This window comes from Siniperca chuatsi, linkage group LG17 (genome assembly GCF_020085105.1).
Source record: "Siniperca chuatsi isolate FFG_IHB_CAS linkage group LG17, ASM2008510v1, whole genome shotgun sequence".
NCBI classification, from domain to species: domain Eukaryota; kingdom Metazoa; phylum Chordata; class Actinopteri; order Centrarchiformes; family Sinipercidae; genus Siniperca; species Siniperca chuatsi.
In genome coordinates this window covers 6,681,320-6,697,208 of record NC_058058.1, presented here as the reverse complement: position 1 = coordinate 6,697,208, position 15,889 = coordinate 6,681,320, and the positions used below count along the sequence as shown (strand labels likewise).

General features: G+C 39.6%; 4 protein-coding genes across 5 annotated transcripts; 3 read left to right on the top strand and 1 right to left on the bottom strand.

Moving 5' to 3' along the window:
• Positions 1–256: 256 nt before the first annotated feature.
• LOC122864977 (fatty acid-binding protein, liver-like) lies at positions 257–1,513 on the top strand. The gene is made up of 4 exons (XM_044172824.1): positions 257–400; positions 481–653; positions 1,129–1,218; positions 1,338–1,513. The coding sequence occupies exons 1-4, from the start codon at positions 283–285 to the stop codon at positions 1,386–1,388; spliced, it is 432 nt and encodes a 143-aa protein (XP_044028759.1). The 5' UTR covers positions 257–282; the 3' UTR covers positions 1,389–1,513.
• A 124-nt stretch (positions 1,514–1,637) lies between these two features.
• Positions 1,638–8,141, top strand: LOC122863981 (serine/arginine-rich splicing factor 10-like). 2 transcript variants are annotated; one of them, XM_044170956.1, is made up of 6 exons: positions 1,638–1,795; positions 3,979–4,083; positions 5,165–5,268; positions 6,259–6,433; positions 6,534–6,587; positions 6,794–8,141. In XM_044170956.1, the coding sequence occupies exons 1-6, from the start codon at positions 1,731–1,733 to the stop codon at positions 7,014–7,016; spliced, it is 726 nt and encodes a 241-aa protein (XP_044026891.1). In that variant the 5' UTR covers positions 1,638–1,730; the 3' UTR covers positions 7,017–8,141. The 2 variants fall into 2 exon arrangements, with proteins under 2 accessions (XP_044026891.1, XP_044026890.1); XM_044170955.1 differs by having other exon boundaries at positions 6,788–8,141.
• A 50-nt stretch (positions 8,142–8,191) lies between these two features.
• On the top strand, positions 8,192–13,019 carry LOC122863980 (gap junction alpha-9 protein-like). The gene is made up of 2 exons (XM_044170954.1): positions 8,192–9,845; positions 10,884–13,019. The coding sequence occupies exon 2, from the start codon at positions 10,902–10,904 to the stop codon at positions 12,408–12,410; it is 1,509 nt and encodes a 502-aa protein (XP_044026889.1). The 5' UTR covers positions 8,192–9,845; positions 10,884–10,901; the 3' UTR covers positions 12,411–13,019.
• A 168-nt stretch (positions 13,020–13,187) lies between these two features.
• Positions 13,188–15,841, bottom strand: LOC122863982 (MYC binding protein). The gene is made up of 5 exons (XM_044170957.1): positions 15,554–15,841; positions 15,156–15,228; positions 14,977–15,025; positions 13,653–13,782; positions 13,188–13,547 (listed from the first exon to the last, which is right to left on the bottom strand). The coding sequence occupies exons 1-5, from the start codon at positions 15,566–15,568 to the stop codon at positions 13,503–13,505; spliced, it is 312 nt and encodes a 103-aa protein (XP_044026892.1). The 5' UTR covers positions 15,569–15,841; the 3' UTR covers positions 13,188–13,502.
• Positions 15,842–15,889: the final 48 nt, after the last annotated feature.

Here is a 15,889-nt window from a genome sequence, read left to right as displayed (position 1 = left end):
GTTCAGTGTTAATATGCAGTGATTTTGGAAGAAGAAACGTCTTTGATTTCATCAATCCATGCAAACATCTTCACATGCACCCCCCCTAGTATCTGGTGCCATATTTCATCTACACATTACTTAACATCTGTTGTTGCAGCATGTAAAGATGTTACACCACAGCCTGTGAATGAGGACTAACAGAAAGCTCAGCCTGTCGTGGCTTTCACTGGAAATTTCAGTCCAGATAACAGGGAGTTGGAAGTCCCCAACATGCCAACCAGCAGTGTGTGTGATGGGATTATGTCAAGAAGGACAACAAACATCCTCAGGCAAGCAACACGACCAGCAGGCATGGACTTCAATGGCACTTGGAAAGTTTATTCTGAGGAAAACCTTGAGGAGTTCTTAAAAGTAGTAGGTGAGAATATTTTCATATTTAAAAGATTTATTTGCCAATGCATACATCATACATGTTTTTTTTTTAAATATGCATTCAAGGTGCACCTCAAATGGTTGTCAAAATGCGAAAGGAAGTCAAACCGGTGTTAGTGATTGAGCAGAACGGCAAAGACTTTACCTACACAATGAAAACTCCCATCTGCACCAAAGTCCACTCATTCAGCATCGGAAAGGAGTCAGAGATGACTACTGTGGATGGCAGGAAGTTTAAGGTAATTCAAAACTCAAACTCTTTGTGCATGTCATGAGCACAGAAGTGAAGATATGATAGTTGTATGTGAGCTGATGACGGCCACATTTTACCCTGAAAAGTGTCTCCATTCAGGAAGCTATGCAGGTTTCAGTGAGGCTACAGTCCTGTTTTTGTGCATTTTTAAGTAAACGCTGTAAATGATGCAGAGATCTCCCTCAGTGTTGCCCCACGCATGTAAAGCTGAAAGAATCTGATTCGTGAAAAAACAATAAACAATCAAAACATTGAAATATGACAAACGCCTATCATGCTCTTGAGTTCACTATGAATATAGTAGGAGAGATTTGTGCCTTAAAACTCCATTTTTCATTTGTACATGAACTTGTTATTAGTTGCTAAAAAGAATTTGATTTATGCACAGGAGGCATGATTTTAACAAAGGGGGGTTATGGCACAAAAAGTTTGCCTCGTGCAATGTTTTTGGTTTTGATTAGTGCACTGTCAGAGAGGAGAATGGGAAGCTGATTGCTGAGACCGATAAGTTCACCTCTGTCCGAGAGATCCAAGGGGACGACATGGTTGAGGTCAGTGGCTTTAACTCTTTTAAAAACTGCTGTAAAGACGAGGGAGTCAGTGTTAGAAAGAAACATAGACTGTGAGTTTTTTTTAAATTCTTTCTGACTCTGCTTTCTCACTTTTCCAGACTGTCATTTGTGGCTCTGTGACTTTCGTCAGCAGAAGCAAACGAGTGTGATCAACACCAGGCAGCGAAAGGATCCCTCTCAAGACCTTCTCAGCTTCCAGCAGGGGACCATCTGGAAATAACACAATAAAAAAAAGCTTAATACACTTATGAATAAATTTGAATGATTAAATAAACATGTTTGTTTTTATTTTGTACACTGTTTCTGCCACAGCTGCAGGTGATGCAGGTGGAGTTTAAACAGCAGAGGGCGCTGTGGGTTTTTTATCGCCTGATTAATGTTTGAAAGGAAGAACTAGACGGCGCCTTGTTGGTGCGCATGCGCTACAAATATTTTCGCTGCAGATTTTCCTTTCCCCCAAAAAATTTCTTCTGCTGTGTGTGTGTGAGTTTATGGCCAGATACATGAGGCCCCCAAACACGTCTTTGTTTGTCAGAAACATCTCCGATGAGTCAAGGTGAGTCCACATTCAGACGGGATCAGAACCACATATCATCCACTAACGCTAACTAAGTCATATTAACGGTAGCTAGCTGATTTAGCTAAGCAGCTAATGTTAGCCTCCTCGTCGGAGCCTCAAATTCCGTTAAACCAGCGTGCAGAGGCGCTTTATGTGAGAAATATTTATCAGCAGCATCACATTTAACTCATATAATTAAAATTAAACACCAACTGTAATAATAACATGTCTTTGTTAAGACTTAATGTGCATTGGTGACGTTTCTTTGTTTGCATTGTGTTTCTGTTGCACGTTGACCGTGCACGCTTTCATCTTTATAAATAAACGAACGATAACAACGCAACTTTAACGCATAAACAACATTTCAGTAAATATTTTGGTGAATTTGGAGGTAAAAAGACGTCCAACTTGTTAAAAATTCGGATTTCATTTGGTTGGACTTCATTTTAACAAACATAACGCTAGCTAACGTTAGCTTATAGCTTTATTTCAGTTAACCGTTATTAATTTGAATTACCTGTTGTTGTTTAAGTAGGTAATCTTTTTAACGTTATGCTATAACGTCAATTAACTGTTATACGTTTCAATGCGCGGCCCTAGTTAACTTACTGTAAAGTTAGTTACATGTCCATGTGTGGATTTAATAAAAAGCGTAGCAACATCTCTTAAATTTAATTTCATTCATTCATGCTTTCATTTAAATACCTGCTAAATGTGAACATAGTCAAAGAGTCGTCAGAAAGCTGCAATCTCTAAAAAATAAATCAGTTAAACGTTACTTGGTCACATTAAAGATTATGAACCGTAATGTTAATTTATCAACAAGCTCAAAAAAAGCTTTATAAAAGAGTTAAATTATATCAGTGATGGATAGAGTCAGTTTACTACAATGTCGTAGTAAAAGCACCTTTTAAAGTAACAATGAAGAAAGGAGTTTGTTGTTATTCCAAAGATATTGTGACTTTAAAGTTCATTTTCATTAACTGAAGTGTAAAAACAAAAATAAAAAGACAACATGTGTCTGTCCTTGTGGCTGACTAATTGTCCCCTTTTCTGTTCAGTCTAGTAATACACGGTATTATACTGATTTCAAATAAAGTGGTTAGCAAGACAAAGAATTATTTCACTGGGTTGGATCATAATATATCTGAATACAAACTACATGGACATATTATCAGTCAACTTTATAATCCACTGGCCTAGTTTTTAATTACCCACTCGTCCTGCAGTATTAATTTCACAATTTACAGTAAACAAAAGTTAGTCAGAACAGACCAAAATTGATCAGATTCTGAATCAGAAGCAGGTTTATTGCCAAGTAGGTTTTCACATACAAGGAATTAGCCTTGGTGTTGTGATGCATACCAGTCAAAATAAACAAAGTGAGAGAAGAGAAAACCAGTACTGTAAAAGTCAAGTCATAAATACAAAATAGAAATTTTAAAATATGTAAAAGATATATATTCAAAAATGTTTTATTAGGTTTCCACTTCCACTGTGGTGCTCTTTTCTCTAATTTGGGAACTTTGTCTCTAACTCTTATCGGGTACTAATTTCTAACTTAAATATAGCTTGGGCCGACTACTGTTAACTTTTTCATAATCTGACTGCATATAATCAATTACTGCCGAATGTTGATTTCGCAGCGTGTATATGAATGTTGGAAAAAGCATATTGGTGCTAATCTTAATCTATATTTGAAGCTTCGTGGTAACCCATTGATCCATGCACTCCAGACATAATTAGTTTTTATTTGCTGAAAGGTTGTACTTGGACATTTGATATGAGTCTAACCTGAATGGAGCAACTGTGCTGCATCTGCTTATGTCAGTTTTAGACTTTTTGGTGGGTTTTACATTGAATTGCATGTTGAACACAATAGTGTACATATCTTAAAGGGTCAGTTTACCCCAAAACACGACAGAATTGTTGCAAAACAAAATACAACTTTTTAGAATACAAATTGTTCTTTAGAAACAGCCAAACTTAACACAGAAACTATGTGGACAGGTGGATCGGATCGCCAGGTAAGAGCTCAAATAAGTCTTTGTGTGTTTTGGGGTGAACTGTCTCTTTAGCCCTCTTATCAGCTACTCTCCCAGCTGTTGTTACTGGTCAATGATGTAGGTAGAGTTGCTCTTGATGGTCAGTTGAGTCATATTTGTATTTACGGTGTTCAGGCCTGAGGATTTGCGGCGTGAGTTTGGCCGCTATGGGCCGATAGTAGATGTCTACATCCCACTTGACTTCTATACACGTCAACCAAGAGGATTTGCATACATTCAATATCCTTTCCCAATGAGTTTTTACTGTGTTTGTGCTCTTTCTAACCAATTTCTATTTCCTTTCAGCAGTGAAGATATGCATTTATGACATTTTTCTTGCACATAATTTGATTGACTATCTAACACACATATTTCTCTGTTATTGCTTCAGAAAATGTAAAAGCATCCAGTTGTGGAACCGGCCACAAAGAGTAACAAAGACCCATATAGAGTAGCTGTAAAGACAAGTCACACAGACCTTCAGGATCAGAGGGAGGGAAAAGGTTGAAAAGAGAAAGTAAAGCATGAAGAGGAAAAGGGAACGGAGACAAAGCTTGGATATGGCGGCAAAGAATTGGGAAAAGAAAAGAGGTTTAAGAGGAAAAGGCAAGCAGGAAAACCAAGTCTCTGTGGGAGTCGATTAAAGAGTGTAAAGATCAAGATGAAGTTCAAAGTCAAGCATGGGCAAAGGTAACAAGTCTGAATTATTTTGTATCCTCCCTAGACAAATCCACAAATTTGACATGGCAACAAAATCAGCTTTCCCTGTGATATCAATGACATTTTAATTTTAATCAAAGCAATTTAATCAACTATTAATGTATTTGATTTGTTTATATATTTGTAGTCCTGATCCCCCAGACAAGTATTTGATGTGTTTGAAAAGCTTGCTTCATCTTTTATCTCTACAAGAATCAACTGAGCGTGTATTTGTTTGTTGCTTTTTCTTTCACTTGTTATACCATATTAAGTAATATATATATGTATAATTTGTGTTTAATTTTAAACTGTTTTACCTGTTTATAAATCAGGCCACACAAATTTAAAGAAAATGTTTGATGAATGCCTCGCATCCCTCCTAACATAAATGTAAAACACAGTGTGCCAATGAATGAATTAAGTGCAAAACCTCTTGATGATCTGAAGGATGGAAATTAAAAAGTGGAGTTCATGAAAGTATAGTGGAATTGATGTTTTAATATTTTATGTAAGGGGAAATAGTTTTTCCTTTTTCTGAGAGGGAAAAAAGCTAAAACATTTATTTGAATTTGTGTGGCCTTACCAAAAACGCAAGCAAACAAAACCCTTAACCACCCAGCATATTTGAGGATGTGCGTGATGCAGAGGATGCTCTTCACAGCCTGGACAGGAAGTGGGTTTGTGGCCGGCAGATTGAAATCCAGTTTGCCCAGGGTGACAGAAAGAGTAAGTGTTTTAACCGTTGTTTGTTTTTGCAACCATATACTGTGTACTCGGGTCAGCAAGTATTTTTGGTGTAGACTGAAATATAATCGTCACTGTCACTTGAATGATACATTGGTAGATAAAGATGTTAAGATTCACTGTGTGGTCACCTGGGTGTTTCTCACTGATACCTGGATTGTAAGTATAAGTGAGCAATGTACTATAGGCAGCACTGAAATAGCTACAGTTATGGCATAAAGAGTATTATAGAGTAAGAGAATCCATAATAAATTGATTTCCTGCTGCCAGAATATAAACGTATAAATGGTCCGATGAAGCTGTTGATACTTGAAGTGAGTAAAATGAACAGTGACATTAGATTTAACAGCAAAGTGCTGTGGTAGCAAGATAAAAACTGAACAAAATTATTCAGCAGGTGTTGCCGGTCAAAGGCAAAATACATGCAACTGCAATATTTTCAAAAGTTGAATCCTATAGGCCTTTCTTAGTTTTGCTCTGCAACTAATTATTAATGGCTCCATTTCATGTAGGTATTCATGCTGGCTCACCATCATGGCTTACTGGCACACCTAAGTGGAGTTATTAGTGCCACCTGTGCTCATGCTGATGCGACTAATCAAAATGTCCAAGTCCTATTGTAAGCAACGCAGCATCAGATTGTGCCCTTCAGTGTATATTTATCTTCTAATACATATATTGACTGCTGGCACTTCCTGATGCATCTTATGCAGCCAGCTAAACTCAGTCGTGGAAGTGTTAGCTGGTTCACGTCTGCTGTAATGCCTGGCATAGAGCCATGGGGCAGGAAGCACTTTGATTATTGTTACACATACCAATGATACCAGAGTCCAGCTCTTATAGTCGTCCTCCTGAGTATCTAAAAATAGAAATCTTGCTGAGCTCTATTCCACACCATCTGTTACTTCTGGGAATGTTTTGTGCTTTCTGTTTTCTAATCTGGACTAACCCCTTTCTCGCCACTGCTTTCAGCACCAAATCAGATGAAAACAAAGGAAAGGCGTTCTCCAGGCAGATCTTCTTCTCGATACGATGACTATGATCGAGACAGCCGGCGCAGACGTTCACGCAGCCGCAGCTACGACAGATACCGATCACGCAGCCCTTCTTATGATCGTCATCGCAGACGATCGGAGAGTCCTCGAGGGTGAGTTTTTCTTTGTGCAGACTGACTCCTCACGGTTGTTGTACTTCAGTGTTTCTTTGAAAGGGAAAAGGGAAATGACTTTTTTCATTTCTTTCTTCAGCTCTCGTGGACGAGTGTGTGGCAGAGGAAGAAGCAGGAGCCGCGAGGACGACAGGTAAAACTTGTTTGACACTGTTTAGAGGTTGTAGTTTGCATCTGTTACTCTCTTTCTGTCTTGGTCATGTCTGACTTGGCTCAAATTGTATTACTGTACAAATACGCTTAGAGAAGTTTTGGGGCAGATTTATTGTAGGAGTCAAAATTGTTAGGTAATTAAGTGTCGTAAGAAAAACTAAGTGTCTAAATGATCTTAAGATACAGGCAGAGGCCTCGGAGAGAGTCCAGGGGGAGATCCCGATCACGCTCCAAATCTGCATCTCCACGAGAAAACGTCAACCCAGCGTCGACTTCAAATTACACCGAGGAGGAAGTGCGACGGGCGCACTCACCATCCCGCTCCAGGTCCCGGTCCGTATCAAGATCCCGCTCTCGTTCACGTTCTCGATCCCGATCCTGGGCTGGACGCAAGTCAGGAGGACGCTAGAAAAGTATCTGCCCCACCCCCCTCTCTACCCGTCATTATGTCAGATGGACCAGAGTTTGTCAAGAAAATATTTGGTTGTTTTGACATGAATGTAACGTCCACTGAACCATTTGTAGAAAACTTGTTTTTGCGGCTCCATTTTAAGAACAATGCTGGTCCCTTGCTTGGTTTTATAAAATGTAAGATTTCCCGATAGAAAATGACGACGATAGACGGTTTGTGTGTTCAGTGGTAGTCGGCCGGGGATAATTGTCTTTTTTATATACAGTTACTGATAGGTTTGTTTTCTAAACCCTATGCACCCATTTTTGCAAAAAAGAGGAACATTCAGTATTTTAAAAGGAATCCAGTCAGTTGACGGGAAAAGAAACAGCGTTTCTGTGTGTTTTATCACACTGATAACAAATCACGTACTTTTTACTTTACTGCTGACCGTTTTCCACAGCTGGAGTGTAGATTTGTCTTGTTTTTCTTCCCGTCTTTCAGCCACGGGTGTTCATTTATTTTACTGTATGAAAATTAATTTTCAGAAACTTAAAACTAGCTTGAGATAATCTGTCAGTGAACATTATTGAGATAATCATCATCTTATATTGTCAAAGAATTGAAAAGTGCACTGCATTACCATGTAACAATAACGTGACTGAGAAAAATAAAAGCAGACGTTGAAGTTTTACGTCACAGGAAGTTAGTGATTTTCATGCTAAGAAAATTAGTCAGTGGCTGCCTTGAAGAAAAACATTTTTTTTTTAAATGTAAAGAATACGGTCTGGGCTGGAAAACGATTGGCAGTGGTGTCACGTATATGAGTATGGGGGCTAAAATGCACAGAAACGCTGTTATTGTCCTTAAGTGTTAAATTTTTGTCGACCAGTGACTTTAACCACAAACTGTTTAAAATGTACACAGATTTGTTTGAGGTTTGTGGTATTTTCTGTAAGATTTCTCCAAATTTCGGTTCAGAGAGGAGGAACAAAAGTTTCTCATTAGTGTTTCCATGACTGTGTTGATGGTTTTTCAGAATCAATCTTGTCACTGCATGTTTTATTCTCCTAATTCTTCTATCTTTAGTAGGAAGAAACTGTTATTTTGAGTAATAAATGGATAACATTCAGTAAAAGGAAATGGTGTGTGACTTAAGTTTGTAAACTCTGCTTGTAGATACAACTTAGTCAACTGAAGTTTATTGATTTTTAGCGCAATATTGAACACATCCCACAGGTATTTACAGGCCCACAATAGCAACTGTTATAGCTCTACATGAAGATGAAGAAACTTAGCAAGGGGATCTAAGGAGACAAAATGGAGGAAACATCAGGAGAAGTAATTGTTCTCTAAGACCCTGAAGTCCAATAGGTGTTTCAGTATTATGAGGAAAAAGTAGAAGCACAGTCTGCAGTCATCACCACGGAAAACAGACCAGCAGAGTCTGGCAGTCCAGCTGTGGTCATTGATTTCCTTTTAATGGATCAGCTGGGAGGAGCAACTTTAAATTAGATCCACAGTGAAGAAGCAACCATGTATGAAATCGGACGTGCCCCATTGATCGCTGTATTGAAAAAAAACCCCAACATTGATTAAACAATGGCGGCATGGAGGCTTGATGTGAGTTACTTTGTCAAAAATAGCTGAGCAGCAACAGAGGGGCTGGTTCAGTCCCCGAGTGCAGACCTTCAGATTCTGCCATTACCTCTGTGGTGGCAGGGACAAACCGATTAAGCGTGCAAATCCAGAGTAACCATCTAGACGAGACCTGGGATTAGAGCTGAAATGTTTTTGCCAATTAGTTGACTGACAGAAAATATATCTGCAACAATTTTGATGATCGCTTAATTTTTAAACAAAAGTTCAATTGTTCCAAACTGTTTATGTGAAACTGTGCTTGTTTTCTTAGTCCTTCGTGATAGTTAACTGAATATCTTTAGGTTTTGGACAATTGTTTGACAAAACAAACTACTTGTAGACGTCAACTTGGGCTCTAGGAAATTGTGATGGCAAAATATGAGAAAATAATCGACAGATTAAATGCCTGTCCGGATGTCTTTAGATTGCTTTATTTGTCAACATAAACAGTCTATTTAAAGTCTATTTACTATCACGTAAGACTAAGAAAAGCATCAAACCAATGGACTTAAACGATTGATCGATTATCAAAATGGTTGCAGATTAATTTTTCTTTGTTGATCAATTAATTGTTTCAGCTCCAGCTGCAACAGCCAACAGTGACAGCACTTCATTACACTGGTCATTAGTTTGTTGTGGCTGAAATATTTCTTATTTTGACCAGTCTTTCAGTCGAGGACATGAGATTAAGTCAGATTAAATTATTGATCCACTTCAGAAGCACTTTATCGTATGGATTATAATCCACCTTCAAGGCGCTCTCAGATGCCAGTTTCCCGTCTAAGGGTCCAACCCAATGCACCACTTCAGCCCTGTGTGAATTCAGAGGATCAAACAAGTTCAGGGTCCTTTGGGTTCAACCAGCAACGGGTGTATATTGAATATTTTGCAACGCATTTCACCCCTAATGACAGGAACTGGCAGTCAGTCCATTCACACTGCTGCAAGGTAAATGGCAACAGAGCGCTGCACCAGTATTGATCGTTTTAGTCTCTCACAGGCTATAAGTTGTGAACTACTAGAGCCAGGATCGTTTGTTTTTGTCCAGTTTTTACCAACAGTGGAGACTGAAATCTCTCCCAGTTAGATTTTTTAAAAATCTATAAATGTATCATTTTTACCCTTTACACAAGATGTGCTCGTAGGATTGTGTTCAACAGCAGCAAAAAAAGCCTTTGTTGTTACATTTCATATCCAAGATGAAAGGTAAGTTAACTAATTTTAAATAAATGACATTTTTCAGTACCTATTGCAACAATTAATTACTATCAGATTAGTACTTCAGCGTTTTAATTAGTGTCTAATGGGTTAGGGCTCCGTTGTAACTGGGTAAACTGGTTGTATAATTGAAAACCTTGTTCTCAGCAGTGGTGGAAGAAGTATTTGGATCTTTTACTCAAGTAAAACTAGCAATACCACAATGTAGAAATACTCTGTTACAAGTACAAGTCTTTCACTCAGAATTAGACTTAAAAAGTTCAGAAGTATTATCAGACTTGATACTTGTACTTAAATTATCAAGAGTAAAAGTACTCATTATGCAAGGTGTATTGATGTGTTAGCATGTAAGGCCATTTTAATGTTGTAGTTGGTCAAAGGGGAGCTAGTTTTAATTACTTTATATACTGTTTGGTAGTTAGATGTATCATAGCAATGTATAATTTTACAAACTATTTTTACTGTATAAATTCTTTATTTGGAAAGTGACTAGTAACTCCAGCTGTCAACAAATGTAGTGCAGTAAAAAGTACAATATTCCCTCTGAAATGTGGTGGTGAAGTTTAAAGTAGAATAAAATGGAAATACTCAAGCAAAGTACAAGTAGCTCTAAACTGTACTCAAGTGCAGTACTTTTACTTTCCACCACTGGTTCTCAGGCCTACGTTTGTTTCAGTATCACCTGCCACTTTCACCTGTTTCCTCTGCTTTTTTGCAAACAAATGTGATAGCAAAAGAAAAATCAAGCAGATATATCGATATCAGTGTGCATGTCGACCGATAAGTAACATGAAATTGCAATACAGGAATGCCAAACTAGATTTGAGGTAGACACCTTTAAATTGTTTGTCCACCAGAGATCACTGACGAGTTGATTTTTCAACTGTAAAATGTCACACTATCCTTATATTATTTAAAAAAAATAAAATAAAATCTATGGATCTGTTTCAATATTGTTTGTTTATATTATGTGTTTGTTGGTTTTTTAATCCATTACTGGATCATAACTCTCCTCATTCATTATAGCACTGCTGATGTAAAAAAATGGGAGACTGGAACTTCCTTGGAGGGATCTTGGAGGAGGTGCATATCCACTCCACCATAGTCGGCAAGATCTGGCTGACCATCCTGTTCATATTCCGGATGTTGGTGCTGGGCGTCGCAGCAGAGGACGTGTGGAACGACGAGCAGTCAGACTTCATCTGCAACACCGAGCAGCCCGGCTGCCGCAACGTCTGCTACGACGAGGCCTTCCCCATCTCCCTCATCCGCTACTGGGTGCTACAGGTGATTTTTGTGTCCTCGCCCTCCCTGGTGTACATGGGTCACGCCATCTACCAGCTGCGAGCTCTGGAGAAGGAGCGCCACTGCAAGAAGGTGGCTCTCCGTCGGGAGCTGGAGGCGGTGGACGCGGAGCTGGTGGAGGTGCGGAGGAGGATTGAAAAGGAGATGAGGCAGCTGGAGCAGGGGAAGCTCAACAAAGCACCGCTGAGGGGTTCTCTGTTGTGTACTTATGTGGCCCACATTGTTACTCGCTCAGTGGTTGAGGTCAGCTTCATGATGTGTCAGTACATCCTCTATGGACACCGCCTGAGCCCTCTTTACAAGTGTGAAAGGGAGCCGTGCCCAAATGTGGTGGACTGCTTCGTCTCCAGGCCCACTGAGAAAACTGTTTTCATGGTGTTCATGCAAGCGATTGCCTGCATCTCCCTCTTTCTCAGCCTTCTTGAGATCATGCACCTGGGATTCAAGAAGCTCAAGAAGGGCATCCTGGACTTCTACCCACATCTGAAGGACGATCTGGATGATTATTACGTCAACAAGTCAAAAAAGAACTCGGTTGTGCATCAGGTTTGCATCGGCACGTCTGTGGGTCGCAAGACGACTATTCCCACAGCACCATGTGGATACACATTACTGTTGGAGAAGCAGGGCAACGGACCTAACTACCCTCTTCTTAACGCCTCCTCTGCCTTCGTCCCAATACAAGGGGACCCTGGCGCAAAGCCAGACAGTCACAAGGACGCCAAGGAGGGAGTGCCGAGCCCCACGGAGCAAAACAGCAACTCCAACAACACGAGCAGCGAGACACGTTCTCCTCCTGCGGACAAACAGTACGAGCCAGAAGAACAATCTTCACCCCAGCACGAGGACATGGAGTGTGCGAGCTCTGAGTATCCCACCCTCCCTGTAGCAGACACCTCCTCCTGCACAACACTGTCAGGCATTGCGAGGAAGTCGCGGAGGGTCAGTCCGCCGTGGAACTGCTCCACTCTGGTAGAGGGGAATGGCTCGGACAGCGGAGATTCCTACCACGGGAACAACAGCACGAAGCTACACAGCAGCTGTGTGGGCGCCCGGGCGAGGATGCTCCCCAAATCGGACATCAAGAGGCCGAGCAGGTCCCAGAGTCCAGACTCTGCAGGGGAGCTGAGCTCTGTATCTCGACACAGCCGTGAGAGTAACAGCCCCACCACTTCCTCTCCAAACCGCCGAGTGTCCGCGACGAGCATCGCCAGCAGCAGACGAGCTCCAACTGATCTGCAGATATAAACGACAGACTGTATGCTCGCCAACATGGCAACAGAAAGTCGCCCTAAGCCACGTTTGGGTGCAAGTTATGTCAAAACTATATTACTGCACTTTTCACACCTTTAAAGTTCTTTAAAAGACATCAAAGCAAGCACAAAAAGCCTTTGTTACCCATTGCTACAGAGATTATACTCTTGACACCAAAGATGAGCCGTTTTTTTTTTTTAAAAGCGTAAAGACAATCTAACATCTACTCCTCAGATTTTAACGGGTGATCAGACCACAGTGGACTGTTTTGTTTCCTTACATTTTCAGGTCAGATGGACATTTAATGATTTGGCTGTATGCAGCAGCTCTGTCTGAATGATTATAGGGGAATGGAAAATAGACCCACAAATCTATAATGTTGTTTTCAGGTCGCATTGTGCTGTTACACAACCAGATACTTTTAAATCAGTAACACTGTCTGAATTAATCCCATCCAACATGTCAGAGTTTTTCAGCAAGAACATTAAACATAAAAACATCCAGGTCTGGATGCGTCTGTCACAGCGGAAAATGAGTGCTAAATATCTTTGAGTTCGTATGGTGACATGAATAAAAACTTGTCTTTAATGCGCTGTCATCTATCAGACTATAATTTCCTGTCAAGGACAAGAGCAGCAACCTCTGAAGTATTGCTTTTGTATGCAAATTATTTTTTACTTGATACTCAGTCATGCAGTTTATCAATTTAAATGTCTGAAAAAAATTAAAGACTTTTCTAAAATAAATAAATTAAAATTGAGTAATGTAATGTAATTTTAATGTATTTATTTTAGATGAGGGGCTGAGTATGTAAGCAGAATTATTTAGTTGGAAACAGAACAACTGTCAATTTAGGACATCAAGAGAATAACGAATGCCAAATGCTGAAAAAAGATTTTTACTTATGACAGCAAAAAGTTGCTTCTTGTTATATAACAAAAAAAATAACAGCGATTTTGTGTTCACTGTACATCCATTATTATTATTATTATTATTATTATGTAATAAACATGTACATATTCTTCAAAAAAATGCAATTGTTTAACGTTTTTTTAGCCCAGAAAGCAAAGACAAAACCCCTTGTTTCTACTGTGCTGCTCCATCTTCAGGCGACGGTTCATACTGCATCAGCTGGAAAATGATATTAAGGCAGAGGTTAGAGGTTACAATAGGAGCGACACACTCAAACACAGGCAGCTCTGTAAATTTAGACAGAATCTTTTACCAGCATCTCACCCTGTTTCTCAGCTCTTTGTTCTCCTCCATGAGCAGGTTGCATTTCTGTTGTAGATCAGCCAGCTCCATGCGAAGAGCCTCAGCGTCTGCTGGCTCTGGACCGGCCGCACCGAGGTGAAGCTTTATGAAACTGTGCAGGTGGTTAAGGTCAGCGTGTGCTCTCAATATTCAGTCTACAGAAATCTTTAATTTTAACAAAGCTAGATGGCTAAAGACACTAACAACAGTGACTTGTTTCCTTCTGGGGCCATTCATGTAAAGCAAAATGATGATTTTGTTTGCTGCTCATGGGACATTTCTGCGAGAAAACAATTCCTACGGCTCAAGAACAAGCTCCCAGTTAACTATACTAATCTTCTGCCTGACGTACAAAAGGTATACTGTAATATTCAAGGTGAACAAACAAACTAAAGCCTGGTTGACACATTAAAACTGTAGCTTTGCTGGGTTCAATTATCTAGCAGTGGGTTTCAACATTCACACTTTAAAATCAATTTTCACTCTGTTTCCATGACACATTTGTTCTCGATAGATGACGACACCACAGAAAAAAGTTCTCACACAGGCCGCCTAAATTACAGATTTTAAAACCTGTTTTGCAGCTGAATGGCTGTTTATCCCCCCTAAACTGGATTACTGACATTTTAAAACACCAGAAATACTTTCAAAGGGGAAATACTGTATTGTATATTCACTGGCTGATACTTCTTTCCCCCTAGTGATGGTCCATAATACAATGAGCAGTTTTACACCAGAGACAGGATAGTCTTGTGGTTATGGAATAAATCTGTAAGAAGACTGTAAACTTTTTAACTTTTGTTAAACCAGAGCCACGGAGAAACGTGTCTGGAAATCTTACTATGTCCAGAGTTGTCAAAAATGTCCTGTTCCCAAATTTAGGCCATCAAGAATTGCCGTATCATTTACAGGTTAAAGTACATGTGGAAAGGGGCTTGTAATGGAAAAGGCTTGAGGCTTTCTGTTGCCATGTTAGCTCAAATACAACAGGGACCACAGTTCTCAGCTACACCCTTTCCTTGGGGAAACCACGAACAGGTTCAACTCAAAGCAGAAACATAACATTCTGGTTTTCCAACAGTGGTTAATAGGCTGGAAATTATTATTGTATTTTATCAGATATACTATGTAAATATTTGACCACACTAAAAAACTATGTTTTCTGCTATTTTTTCTCATAAGAATACACAGCATCCCCTTTTGTTTTGGGTTTTGGGGTTGGGTCCTTAATCACATTTAAGGCACACCAACACCTGTCTATTACCACTAAAAGTCCTATAAAGCTGCATACATAGGAAAAGGATACTCCAGTGCATTGTTAGGTTTGTCAGTCTCTTCATAAAGTGCCACTAAAACTGCAAAAGAGAAACGACATGGTGATGAAGCAGCACAGCAGGCACATAGGTGAAAAGTAGGTGCATGGATGGTTGCATTGGATGCAAATTTACATGCTAAATAATGTATTTTAATTGCTTGTATACCTACCGCTTGTTATAGTGTCAAGGACCCCAGATTTTTCAAGATATCTTCTAAATTGCTCTCGCTTAGATTCAGAGGCCTGAAACATAACACAAATGTTTGACTTGCACGTAAGTTACTGTATATTAGCAGCACACGTCTGACAGGTTTTATCCACTGGCAAAATAATTGTGGGTTTGTGATGGGGATTTCCTTTAGTAATCAGCAAAACTAATTACATGACAAATACGAAAACTATACGCCTCCGCTTGAGGGCGCGTTTACTGCCAAGCTTCATGCAAACAAGCCGGGGGCACGTTGCTATAATGCTAGTTAGCACAAGTTTCATACGACCAACTATAAACTAACCTTTACCGCGTAAAAAATAATCAACAGCTACAGAAAGTATGTAACCAAATACTTACTCTGTAATGGGCCATGGATGCGACGATAGCTGTATAATTTACAGGTGCCTAAAAAAAAAATGTGACAGGTTAATCAACTCGAACTCTTGGCAGCTGGGCTGTATGTTTGCTACAGTCCACAACACACGGGAGGTGGATTCGTTGCCATAACAACACATTAAAACGACCGTCGATATGCGGAAATACATTTCTTTCCGACTAGCAGTTAAATAAACAATTTGGAGGAAGACATCCGACTGAACAGCAGTGAAAAGAAGATTTAGCGTTTTACATTATTATTATTTTTTTATTTTAAATAATACCTGTTACTTCTACAAGCTAACCGTAAACCCTCGA

Excerpts from the sequence above, each read along its gene's own strand:
- LOC122863981 (XM_044170955.1), top strand. The coding sequence starts at position 1,731 with ATGGCCAGATACATGAGGCCCCCAAACACGTCTTTGTTTGTCAGAAAC. Across the intron at positions 1,796-3,978 it reads AACATCTCCGATGAGTCAAG|GCCTGAGGATTTGCGGCGTG; the intron begins GTGAGTCCACAT and ends TACGGTGTTCAG. Across the intron at positions 6,588-6,787 it reads AGGAGCCGCGAGGACGACAG|ATACAGGCAGAGGCCTCGGA; the intron begins GTAAAACTTGTT and ends AATGATCTTAAG.
- LOC122863982 (XM_044170957.1), bottom strand. Across the intron at positions 13,783-14,976 it reads AAACCTAACAATGCACTGGA|TTTCATAAAGCTTCACCTCG; the intron begins GTATCCTTTTCC and ends CCACCTGCACAG. Across the intron at positions 13,548-13,652 it reads ACAAAGAGCTGAGAAACAGG|CTGATGCAGTATGAACCGTC; the intron begins GTGAGATGCTGG and ends ATCATTTTCCAG.
- LOC122863980 (XM_044170954.1), top strand. The coding sequence starts at position 10,902 with ATGGGAGACTGGAACTTCCTTGGAGGGATCTTGGAGGAGGTGCATATC.
- LOC122864977 (XM_044172824.1), top strand. The coding sequence starts at position 283 with ATGTCAAGAAGGACAACAAACATCCTCAGGCAAGCAACACGACCAGCA. Across the intron at positions 401-480 it reads GGAGTTCTTAAAAGTAGTAG|GTGCACCTCAAATGGTTGTC; the intron begins GTGAGAATATTT and ends TATGCATTCAAG. Across the intron at positions 1,219-1,337 it reads AAGGGGACGACATGGTTGAG|ACTGTCATTTGTGGCTCTGT; the intron begins GTCAGTGGCTTT and ends TCACTTTTCCAG.